General features: G+C 34.4%; 1 protein-coding gene across 4 annotated transcripts in view; it reads right to left on the bottom strand.

The window, feature by feature from the left end:
• Positions 1 to 1,036: 1,036 nt before the first annotated feature.
• Positions 1,037 to 12,302, bottom strand: part of LOC124173180 — a 52,327-nt gene continuing 41,061 nt past the window's right edge. For all 4 annotated transcript variants that reach the window (XM_046552699.1, XM_046552698.1, XM_046552700.1 and 1 more), the window contains one exon: positions 1,037 to 1,867. In XM_046552699.1, the coding sequence (XP_046408655.1) occupies positions 1,694 to 1,867 (174 nt within the window). In that variant the 3' untranslated portion in view covers positions 1,037 to 1,693. The remainder of the gene's footprint in view (positions 1,868 to 12,302) is intronic.

The raw sequence follows: 12,302 nt of genomic DNA, 5'->3' as shown, positions 1-12,302 counted from the left end.
ATTGTTTTTGAAGGCAAGAGATTAGTATATACGTGTTATTGCATATTTATCTTTCACTCATTGACTTATGTAGATTTCGATGATTTATTCGTGAGCTTTAAATTTTTACTGCAACCCGCAGTTCTTGTCGGTTTTTATTCAGCATATTTTAAGCCTTGTACTTCAAGGAACAACCCCTGTTAAATAATTTTGATTATTATTTCAATTTAACAACATTGGTATGCAAGCCATTTGTAAATTGGGCATGAGATTACTTCTGTGCGTGAAATAGTCCATTGCGATATTTTGTGGAATAGATATTTGAGGTTAGTAAGCATTATTTCGCTTTTATTTTAATTGGGTTTCCTTGAGGTCGATGGCACTTTTTGTATTGTGAAGTGTGCCGAATATCCTGGTTTAACGGAGATTTACTTTGCTTATTCCTATATATAAGTGTCCAAAATGTGTCGAGGGATATCCTTACGATGCGATATACATAAATAGAACCTTTCAGTAGCGGTACTAGTGTGACCGTTGCCTAAGGCATGCATTATTTTCTGTTGATTGAGTATAAAATGTTTTCAATCGTGAATCATTGATTTAAAAAATCATAAAAGGTGCATTTGTTTGGATTTGTTTTCATTTTTCATTTATGGATCAATTGTGATTTGTTGTAAATGATTCGCAGTCATTTTCTACCGAGCCAGGGACTCGCGGAAATAAATCATATAGTATTATTATTAATTTTCCTTTAAATTTTATTCAGTTTTCACTGAGTTGTTTTAGTGTAAGAAGCACGGGTTCTCACCGAAATATCTCTCTAATATTGAATTGCGTCGAGAAATTTTCTCGTGATATGACAGGTTGAAATTATTGCAGCCTTTTGCAATTTGATGTATGCATTTCGGTGAAGGTTGAGTATTTTGAAACGTCTCTATATATGTTTTGGGATGAAACCGGTAGCTGAGATGACAATTGGAGCTATATAAAGCTGTTTCATATTCCATATTCTTTTTATTTGTATTGCCAATTCTTGTTACTTATTTATTTTTCCGGCTATTATCTTTTCGATGTTATGCGAAAGTGGCAAAGCAATATCAACTAAGTAACAAGTTCTATATTTCTATTCAATCAAGCTTATATTTGGTCTATTATTAAATATAGTTTTATCTGCTTGGATAGGCAAATCATAGTAAATTTTGAATGCACTGTTTTCAAGCACTGTTTCGGGGTGGTAAATTCATAGTATGGGGTCTAGGTATTTTTTAACTTGTGCTGGTAGGCCATTTTTCGGTGGATAATTTTTGCAACTTGATTAGGTCTATTTAAATATTCTGTATTAATAAACATCTTGCAGCCAAATATAATGTGTTGGATTGTTTCTAGAACTTGAAAACATCTCCTAAATCTGTCATCTGTTGTGCTTTTATCACCTAGGAAGTACTTTGCTTAATTTTTAGTGTGAAAAACCTGGTCCTGCATTGCAAGCATGAACGATTCGGTCACTCCATTAAGTTTACCCAGGCAATTATTATTGTTATTGTTTTAGTCCTTCAATATTTCTACACAAATTAAGTTCATTTGCCAAAATTTATCAAATAAAATTAAAAGTTGACATTTATAATAATTAAATGCTTGATTTAAAGGTAAACCACCTCTTTAGGAGAATAGTCATTATAACTTTTTTAACCGTTCATCCTAGCAGTGATTATGATTATACTTGCCGGAAAATATTTGCAATGATCTCAGTCACCATTGGGCCGAGGATGAACAGGATTGTCAGGGCAAAAGGGATGTAGTGGGATTGGCTGAAGTGCGTAAATGCCACGTAACAATCTGACAGTACGTCCTGAAGGTAGAGAACAGGGAAGAGTATCAGAAAGAAAACCTGTTGGAACAAAAACATCGAGAAATTAGATATACCTTTCATGCTCTTTACATGCAAGCTTGTCTATATCAAACATCTATTTCATGCACGAGTACTAAAACACCTGGTTCAATATATGTGTGTGGTTGAGTTAAAAATATAAAGAAATTATTTGAGTTCCCAACTAATTTCTTTTAATTTGAGTTAAAATGTAGATAATTTAAAATTTTATAGCTATTAAAAAGGAGTTTAAACTTGTTAGAATACTTTCTTTGCACATATATCACTTGTTCATGTAAGTAAGAGATAATACGAAAACAATGACCACCAATTCTCAAGTCTATGAATGTGCCAATCAACGTAGCGGAAATGTACACAGGTATGCCATTCCACTGTCATGCAAAATAAAAACCCGTTTCACATGGCAACAATGACATAATAATCTTTTCACTCAATCATTAAAAATGCCACCAATAAAGTATAACTTGAGTCAAATTTTAAAATTTTCCGTGTAAATAGAAACTATTAGCATTACTGAGTCCTTGAAGAACCCTTCTTTCAGAGGATTGTTTCAATGTAGGTGCATTTAGTGTGTATTAAACTAGTCCTGAAGTGTACATTGTAAAGACCAGGGGTCAATAAAAGTTATCATTACAAGTATAATTACTAAATGCAATAGAATTCATGGCTAAAGAAAGTGGGAGAGGTGGCCTTTTATGAGTGCGCATATAATCTTGGTTGGTTTAGTTGTTGGGATCTGGGGAAAGGGCCGAGGACGTGATGGCTGAATTGAAATTAATATCTCTAAATATTTTATTGGTGAAAAAATTCCCTGAAAATGGAGTGACTCCACGGACCCAAAGTAATTTTACAAAAGAAAGCTGTATCCTTTATAAGCTGTTACGAGCGTAAAACGAAGGTCGGGAGCCGCTAGGTACTCGGAGGCAATATTGAAATGATATCTTACAGATAAATAAAGGGGAATATATATCAGACTCCCACCTTTTTTCCAGGCATCAACTGAAATCATAAATTAAGAGAGGTATTTTACAGGACGAACAGGCATGGAAATTTGTTTTTCCCTTACGTAAAGTACTTAAAAAGGTGCTATGCGGTACTTTTGAGCATTTCCTTTTTATATGTAACCGACTGGACTCCTAACACCCCAAAAAAAGGCCTAAGCTTGCTTGTGACATATTATGCCCACATCTGCGAACTACATGTAGACGTGAAGCTCATGGAAAAAAACCAAGAAATTATCAATTGAAAATTGCATTTGTCACTGAAATTTAATCGGTAGCCAGTCATATTTCCCTTGTTATATCCTACTTTATTCTGCGTCAAGAAAACATGCCAGTGAATTGGAATTTTCGATGACGGAATGGACAGTGAGGCAAGGAAGCTCAATAAACAAACTGATCCATCTATCTAGGTATCATTAAACTCAACCACGGTGCAAAAAAACTTAACCATATCCAATGCTGGGAACGACTAGTATTACAGATACAACAACATATTAAAAGAACCGGATATCGAGTCATTCAATATAACAGAAAAATGTGAACATCGTTGATATTACAATGCCATTAACTCAAAAAGTATTGCTAACAGTTACTATCTATAAAAAAGCAATACACCCCATTTAGAGGAACTCTAGTGTGTAATTGAAGCAAAAAAATTCAATGCAACAAATGCATTAAAATAGAGAATTTGTTCCTGCGATAGATAAAATGCATTTAAAAATTACCCCTTCGTAATATTTCCTTCACTAGAGTTTTACTAAAAACTACCCGTTTTTGCGCGTAACATCAAGTTGCCCAAATTTAAGCGCTTAGTATTCCCCTAGTTTTCGTTTCAATAACTTGGAATTTGATATAATGAATTCATATGTATTATCAGCAATGTGCAGAAAAAAATAGCTTATACCACTGAACTTGATCGGTTTTTGGTAAAGAACGGAAATATCTGCTTACTTCGAAAGCAATGGGTGAATTGATAATTGATTGGTGGGGGATTTCATCTCAAATCAGGCGGAGGGGTGTCAGGTGACCATCGAGGATTTCTCTAAAACTTTAGATATGTGAAAGCAGTATCCTTATGATGAATAGTGATGACTTTATCTCAGCTCAGAACTGAACCGTCATAAAGTTACCGTCCTTTGAACATTGCAGTGTCAGGCCTCAGAGTAAAAAATGAAAAATCACATAAATACTGATTACTAAGGAACGATGGCCCGCAAAGCAGTTGTTATATTTTCATTTTAAAGAGAATTCATTTATGCACATAATAGAATAACTTTCAAGTCATCTGAAGCAATAATAAACAAATAGGACTTGTTTAAACAATAAAAATTAGTCATTATTTAACAATTTATTACAAAAAAAGCCACCTTTTATTTTCTTTTAAATTTCTCAGAGGATAGCTTAAATGTTCTTCTTTCAATTACAAACATAAAAAAGGCAGTATTTTTATACTTTTTGTTTAAAGGCATGTCAAAGTTAGGCATGTTTTCGACTCTTTTACACCAAGATTGCATACCTTCACGGGGACAAAAAATAAATTTCATTCTACTTAGCATTCATAACAGAGAAAAGTTCATATCTGAATGATTGGTTTCATCTATTGAGCTAAATCAAGTTCAATGTTGTTTACTTCCATGGCATCCAATGTGTGCAAACACCCACTGTTACTGACTGGAAACGGTGAATGAGTCGCAATTTGCACAGAGTATTTTTCAATTAAACTTGACATAAGTCTTCTACTTTGGGCCATGTGGAACAATTCGATGGACCTTGCGGATGAATGAACGAGATACTAATGTCATTCTCTTCTAAACACACTGCAATGATTTTAGGAAATCACCAGGTTTTTCGGAAGCACACGAGGAAGTCATTCATGGTGAGATTTTGAGGACTGTATGTCTATATATCTATGTATATACTGTATGTCTATGGATTTTATTAGTGTCACAGCCTGTTTGATTGTGTGAATTACAGAGAGAGCTATAGTTGTCCCGTGTCTGTTAACTACCAAGACATGAAACTGTTGATGCAATAAAGAGGTGCTCCTTTCACCTAATTATTGTTTTGTCTAAATTGAACCAGAGTCCTCTATATTGCCATATAATAACTACGAAGTTGAGTCGTCGCAGTCGGCCATCTTCACTCTCATCATTAATGGCGGTCTGTGTTGTAGCATAGGCGTAACGTCGAGTTGGTGCAGTTTTTTACATTTTTGTAATTGATAAATAAGAGAGATGGGCGGTTCTTCTGCACCAAACTGTTCCATTAGTTGTAGGGATGTGTTCCGCGCTTTTGTTTTTCCTTGTAATCCTCAGGTAAGGGCTAAATGGCTACAAATGTGGGGGATGGATGAGTGGCACCAAAGCCGTCTTCCACTATTTGTGAGGTGAGTTAGAAGTTGATGTAATTCAATGTATTGGGTAAGTATTCGTATGAAGATCAAGTTCTTACTTAGTTTCGGCATAATTTGATGAAAGGCTGTGATTTACTTCAAGGATTAATACCTTTGCCAATCAGTTTTACGTTGTATACGTAATGTAAACAGAAAAGAGTGCATAATAATTCCTGCTATTGTTGAGAGTTTTTCATGTATAGGTTTAAGGTTATTTGTGTCAATGGTTTTTAAACTTTGATAGTGTCGTAATACTGATACAATTAACCCATGCTACATTCCATTAATTAACCCCTCAAGCGCGGCGGGCATTTAATTAAATCCCATCTCAGCGGCCGGATGAGATTTAAATGACTTCGCCTTTTTGGCATACTATCATTCAATAATTTATATCTTTCATAATATACGATCAGTATCCTTGAAATTTTTTGTAAACTTGCTTAATATAATGCGTTACTATATAATGATTTTTCGAGCGATTTAAAAAAATATTTATTGTTTTATGTATATCCTTTTATGAACTAATGAATAAATTTTCAATTTTGAAAGATTTTTATTTGGTTTCGAATAAGCTACGAGATCTCTAACATTACATGCATTTAAAAAATACAATTACATGATGTAATTTAGTTATTTTGGGTTGAAAATTTCATAACAGATAGGATACTTTCGATAGGATTACCCGTTCCGCCTACTTGAAAATTTACCACTCCGCCCACTTCTAAGACTTTGTTCCATTGTTACCGTATCATTTCATATAGGTAATCACATGCTAATGTTTCAAACGTCAATATGCAAATATTCAAATGATTTACCTTAGAAAATCTGCTTTGTGTGACATGATTTGAAGCAATCCAAACATAATCCCGCTGCACATTTTTCACACCAGTACACGCAAACTCTTCATTTCCCATATTACGCACAAACCGCACACCTCCTTTGAGACTTTGATTTCTTCCCAGCTGTAGGAATTGTCTTTAGGAAATGTATTTCTGTGAGTCTTGGTACTAAATTGTGTATTGAGTGACGGCCATGTCCAAACAGTTCGTATGACGTTGGATATTTCCAAAATATTACCTCGACCAATGGCACGCGAAATGATAAGTCAAATTTTTAGACGTGTTTTTCCTATGAACAACATATGAATTTAGGACTTTCGCATTCAATAGTCTCCTAAATAACTTCATACACCACTTGTAATGGCGTTTTCTTGCCATTAGGTACGAATGCAATAACAGGTCCTTGAAATTCACCCCAGAAATGAATTTACTATAACCTAACACACAAACAGACTTCCGAATCTCTTTTTTGCCTTTCAATACTATTTCCATTTCGTAGGATCCCCAATTATAAAAATGCCACACCCAGGAAGTACACCCGATGAGAATTTCAACACACTGCCTGAAAGCACATCACGCAACATGAATGACTCTAGTGGACTGAAGCTCGTGGTTTAGAAGCTCCCTCAAGAGACGAGGAAATATCTCGAAGGGGCCCTGGTATACGCTGACTGTTTAGATGGAATCTTATCTTCGTTGATTACTGTCCAGAAAAAAAAATAAAAAAAATAAATGCAGAGCGAAGCACATGGCCCCTTCGCTTAGGACGCTAAGGACTAACGAGGGGGACCAAACACACTTGGGGGCTTGGGGCTCGAGGTGACGACAAACAAGGAGAAGACGGAGAGAAGGCATTGAGCTTAGAAGATACCATATCTCGAGCTAAAGTAGCTGACCCTTGTTGACGTCTCTCAAGCAGAATAGGCGGAAGTTTTCATGATAGAACAGTTGAAGGAAGGCGTTCAGTTTTTGGACCGAAGTCGTCAACGCGCTGGTTTAAAACGAAATTTTATCGAAGAATTTTTAAAAAATCTTGAAGGCATAAAGCCGCTATGAATATTTTATTGGAGAGGAAAAACATTTCTTCAAAAGATAGAGTAATTAGTTTTAATTTAACACACAATATCTGGCGGAGAAAAAATATTATATACAGTAGGTCAGGAAGCGTACTGGGTACGCATGACGGCGGCATATGAAATTTAAAGGGCGCGTACTGGGTACGCATGACGGCGTTGAGGGGTTAATTTAAACAATAAACTAGAATACGCATCTTATTCACACAATGGAATGTGGTAAGTTGTTATTATTTCGTCGCGTGAAAGTTATATACTTGTAAGTGTCCTTGAAAGTTATACCTGTAACATATAAGTGCTTTCACGTTTGAAATATCGTGAGGAACTTTACGTGTGATACAATCAATGATACCAGTTTTCATTAAAGACTTACTGAAATCATGTAATATTCATGTCCGTTTTGGAACTATATGTTGTTGGTAACGAATGTTTGTAGTAATTAATTGAATCCATTTTGGATTTTACACCTTGTAATTACATGCGATTTATATAAGCCGCGAAACCTTCCTTAATTAATATTATAGTCAACATATATTACATGCATGTATTTATTTAGCCATTTAATCATTATGAAAACATTTTCCTGCGAGTTTTCCTTGCCACAGGTGCACTTATACGAATCAAAATTTGAATCCATTCGGAAGAGAGGCTGGAAAATATTAAAAGCCCAATCATGTTCCGACGATTTTCGGCGTCGCGAATCGTCTGAAGCCTATTACACCATGAGGAGACCTCTAATATTCGATTGCCGGTCTTGAATTGAAAGTATTTTCCTTTGCTAAAGTTGAAGAGACATCGAGTGTGGTATGTACGTATTGAGGTTGTTCTATTATTCATACTATTGGCATTTGCTGAGAGAGTGTGTTTATGATGTTACCAGTGTCAGTGCATTGTGATGAACGGTATTATTATTGGTGATAACGAAGTATTGTGGCACCGTTCAATTGGGTTATTGTCTATCAGTCATCTGGTTGTTGGGCTTTATTTTCTTTTGTTCATCTTGAGTAGCATTTTCAATTCCATCGTCCTTTGCTGTCACCCACATACCTACGCTCAACAGATAGCACAAGTTTCACTGCCCACTTATCTCTTCTTATGACGATTAAATTATGAAATTATTCAAAAGTAGCGCGAACGGCTGTCCTGTTTAGATTATTAACCAGCCTGAGAGACAATTACCTATTAGCTCTAGGCTGTAAAAATATGATTGTACAAGTACTATCGATCCCTTTATAAATGGGTTCATTGGAAATGTTTCTTACAAACAACTGGTGGATTGATAGTGATATGCCAGGGCATTTATTAGGGAATGGCATCAACAAAGCATTTATGTATCCTCATCGTCCATTCAATAGTTTAGGTTCTCGGTGTCAGGCGCTGCCTGAAGTATTATTATTAAAAGGAAGTGGTAATTAAACATACTCTTTAATTATTGGTTCAAGTTTGTACAAAGTAAGAAGTGGCAAGCATGCACAAGCAAGTGATATCTCTACTTTCCCTTCATAGCTTCATTGTATTCTTGGGGTCTGTGAACTAATTTACAAATCAAAAACATTGCTGATATTGACAATTCAAATGATTTTGAAACTACCTTCATTTTGTGATACCATATTTGAACTTACTGCGGCTAAAGGAAGAAAATAAAGAGGACTTTTTAGTAATTAATTAAGAAGTACCTCATTGCTATTTTCATTGTTAAAGTCCTATTTTTTTACTTCTTTGAGAGAGTGCTTCAATGCTATATTAAAATGTGAAATGATGCAAATTTTTTGTTTGAAACCAAAACCATTGACTAGGGGTTTCTCGATAGTTTTCCTTGGAAAAAATCACCTGTGTGTAATTCATGTTTGGCATAGTCGAACGCTGGATGAATCCAAGGTCTTGTTTCTAGGATAGGTTAAGTGTTTTTTAAGACTACATGCAGTCTTTTGGGCTGGAGATATTGAGCATGTCTTTATTTGTGTGTTTATTCATGTCATAAGCACCTATATTACCCTGAGTCATGGACTTCTAAAATCTCTTGTACATAGTTTGTCTGTTTCTATTATGCCTCATTTTATTGTCTTTAGGTGGTGTAAGTCAATTCTTTCCTGTCTTCCATACATGTCACCTGGACTTGGTATTTTGCTGAGATATGACTACGTGTGTATATTTTTAAATGACGTATTTGTTAACATTCTCATTCATCTATTATATTTTGAGAAATCAGCACATTTGTTGTAAAATAAGCATGCAGTCTTTGCTAATGCTTATCATCTATCAAATAAGGTAGCTTCTCAAATTGACAAGTTTTCTTGAATGTAAGATTAAACTATATCTATTGCAAGTTCTTTTATTTCACATTGCCTTTGCTTATATTCTGACAATTTTTCAGTTATACCATTTTTCATTACTTCCATAGCATCCAAATTGCTTCTTTACATTGAAAAAGTGTTTTCAAAATACTTCTGGAGTAATTAAATGGAGTCACTGGTTGCTCTTATGTTAAGCTGTTTTGGTGACTGTCTGATTTGAGAACTACCATCGTGTTTGCTAAAGTTATTCTGACACTTTGAAATTCAGTATCGTTTCTTGATTAATATACTTTTGATGCTATTATAATTATGCTTCTATTGCATTAAAATTGAGTGTCTTATTCAATAATGTGCATAAATGTTTCTTCATATCTGGGCTCATCATCTTGTTGCATCATTTAGAGGAACAGGGTGGGCAATATCTTGAATTCAGATCCTCCTAAATGGAGTGCTTAAGAATATTTTGTTACTGAATTTGGCCCATAATATTGTATGGATTAGCTTTTTTTATTTTCTAAGTGGATTGACCTCTTACCAAGGTGTTCTGCAGTGCATATATTGTGCATTAAATTGAAATGCATGTTATGTGAATACCAGTGGTGATTTGTTTTATTCTTATATGTTACTCAAGTTCACTCAGTTGATGTCACCAAGATTATTCCTTTGTTCCAGATTCAATGCTGCCTGTTGTATCATGTTTGGAATTGGTGGCTATATAATGGAACGACTTCTACAATGATAAGATACAATTACTGCATTTCATGTCCAAATAACCTAAGCAGAAGAAGCATGTGCAGCGTTATATTCACAGCAATCATCTTCTGCATTGGCATTGTGGTGTAACCATGTATTTTGCTTAATGAGAGAATATATCTGGAGTAGCAAAATGTATTTTTTCATAAATTTTCTAACTTGTTGTTTGTTTTTTCTATATTCAAGTTCAACGCTCAGTCTAAATCAAATTGAACTTCTATTATGTTAAAACTGATTCCATGGGGTGTAATCTGTATTATTTATTTATGAGCAAGTGTTTGATGTTGCTCCACATAGCTAGTTATTAGAGCATCACCTCTGTCAGTGTTTACCTGGCCTTGATGTATTTTATACAAGAGTAATTTTTTATATGATTACCTCTTAACTACCTGTTACATTGCTTTACTCTGGTAATTCACATAAGTGGTTACATTTTTGAGTTCTTTACATCAAATTTGAAGATGAGTTGCTGATATGGAATTCTCAATCTATTCAATAGCATGGAAGCACCTTTATTCTAATGCTCTGACATAGGTATATTTGGCCTGGTTAAGTGGTTTTCCCTCTTTGTTTGTTGTGTGTTGATACGATGACTAATCAGTTCTTATTGCATATATCCCTCTTTGGCATATACACATTTTATCATTACCAATATGTATAATGTTTATACCATGAATACTTGGTTATCTACCAGTTGAGTCGTGGTTAATGTGGATTGTTGACGGCTTTGCACATTCTAGTGAAACATGTTTGCATTAAGTTGTCTTATATAGAGATATAAAATCAACTGTTTTATCAGATATTTCATTATTTTGGCCTTAAAAGAGCAAAGTTTATTATAATTTACCACCTAGTATCAGAGCTTTCTTGTTTAAATATCCTTAGAAGTCCTTCATTTGCAGGAATGATTTCCAAGAACACTTCTTACCTAAGATTTTAATGAATTTTCAAGTGAGAGAAAGATTCTTACATCACTTCTAAAAGGTGCATGGTTCGGTCTTTAAAAAAATTATTTACCTTTGCTTAACATATTGTCAAGATTAAGAGCCATTTTTCACATTTATTCCCATACAGTACTACTACTAGTCCACTTGTTTAGAGAGAACACATGAGATCACATCAAAGGACTTATGAATAAACTTAGGTGATTCATGCATGTTAAATTTTTGTAACTATTATGCAGACGTATGGAAATCATTCTATAATTATGTTAATTATCCTAAGCATATGATGAGGATGTAAAAAATGACTACTAAGATATGGATGTCATTCACATTAATCTCCAATTTAAGGATATTGATACCTAAGTGTATGGAAATTGTATTTTATTCCATGGCATATTTCAGTTAGGCTAACAGAGATGTCCTGTTGTAAATCTTTCGCGGAATTGAATTGAGACAAGAGTGGACTAAATGAGGAGCCTGCTGTTGACAAAAGTCATATCAATCTAGCTGACTTGAAGCTAACTAAGAAGGAAGACTTATTTCCATATCTTATCATATACTTTTGAGTGTTTTGTTACAAAATGCATGGGCATGCTATTACAGGAGTTGTGTCCTGGTCATAAAATACTTCAGTAATCTTTTTTGGGTTAATAGCAAAATAGTTCATGTCATATATAGATTGAATTTTATTCCTACATTAGTGCCCCGGTATATATTAGGCATTTTGGCCTTAATATGAGCACTTTGGTTCTTCTTTATTTATCTTATGTTTCACTTCATTTCACCTTAAGCAGAGATGGGAATTGCTTATAATCACGAATATATTATCTGGGATTGGGATATTATGGGAGAAATGATCTCTATTTCAGTCATAAATAAATTTTTTACCAAATGCGTCTGCTTGGAATTTGAAAGTTAGTACCCTTGTGTCAACTCAGATTGTAGAAGTTAATTTTATATGTCTAGTTAAGTATTACCTACTGCTGCTATTAATCACAATTAACTGTTCACGGAGCTATGTTGTGTTATTAGGCGTTCATTCATTGTATCCCACAAATTTTTTATGTTGATTTAATTGCAAGAGTGCGTCTTAGTGTACGTACTAGGTTTTTTGAGAATGGTCTGACATGATCCCCTGT

This window comes from Ischnura elegans (assembly GCF_921293095.1).
Source record: "Ischnura elegans chromosome 13 unlocalized genomic scaffold, ioIscEleg1.1 SUPER_13_unloc_4, whole genome shotgun sequence".
NCBI lineage: Eukaryota > Metazoa > Arthropoda > Insecta > Odonata > Coenagrionidae > Ischnura > Ischnura elegans.
Note: the sequence above shows the minus strand (reverse complement) of the source record. Positions and strands in the feature narration are given on the sequence as shown.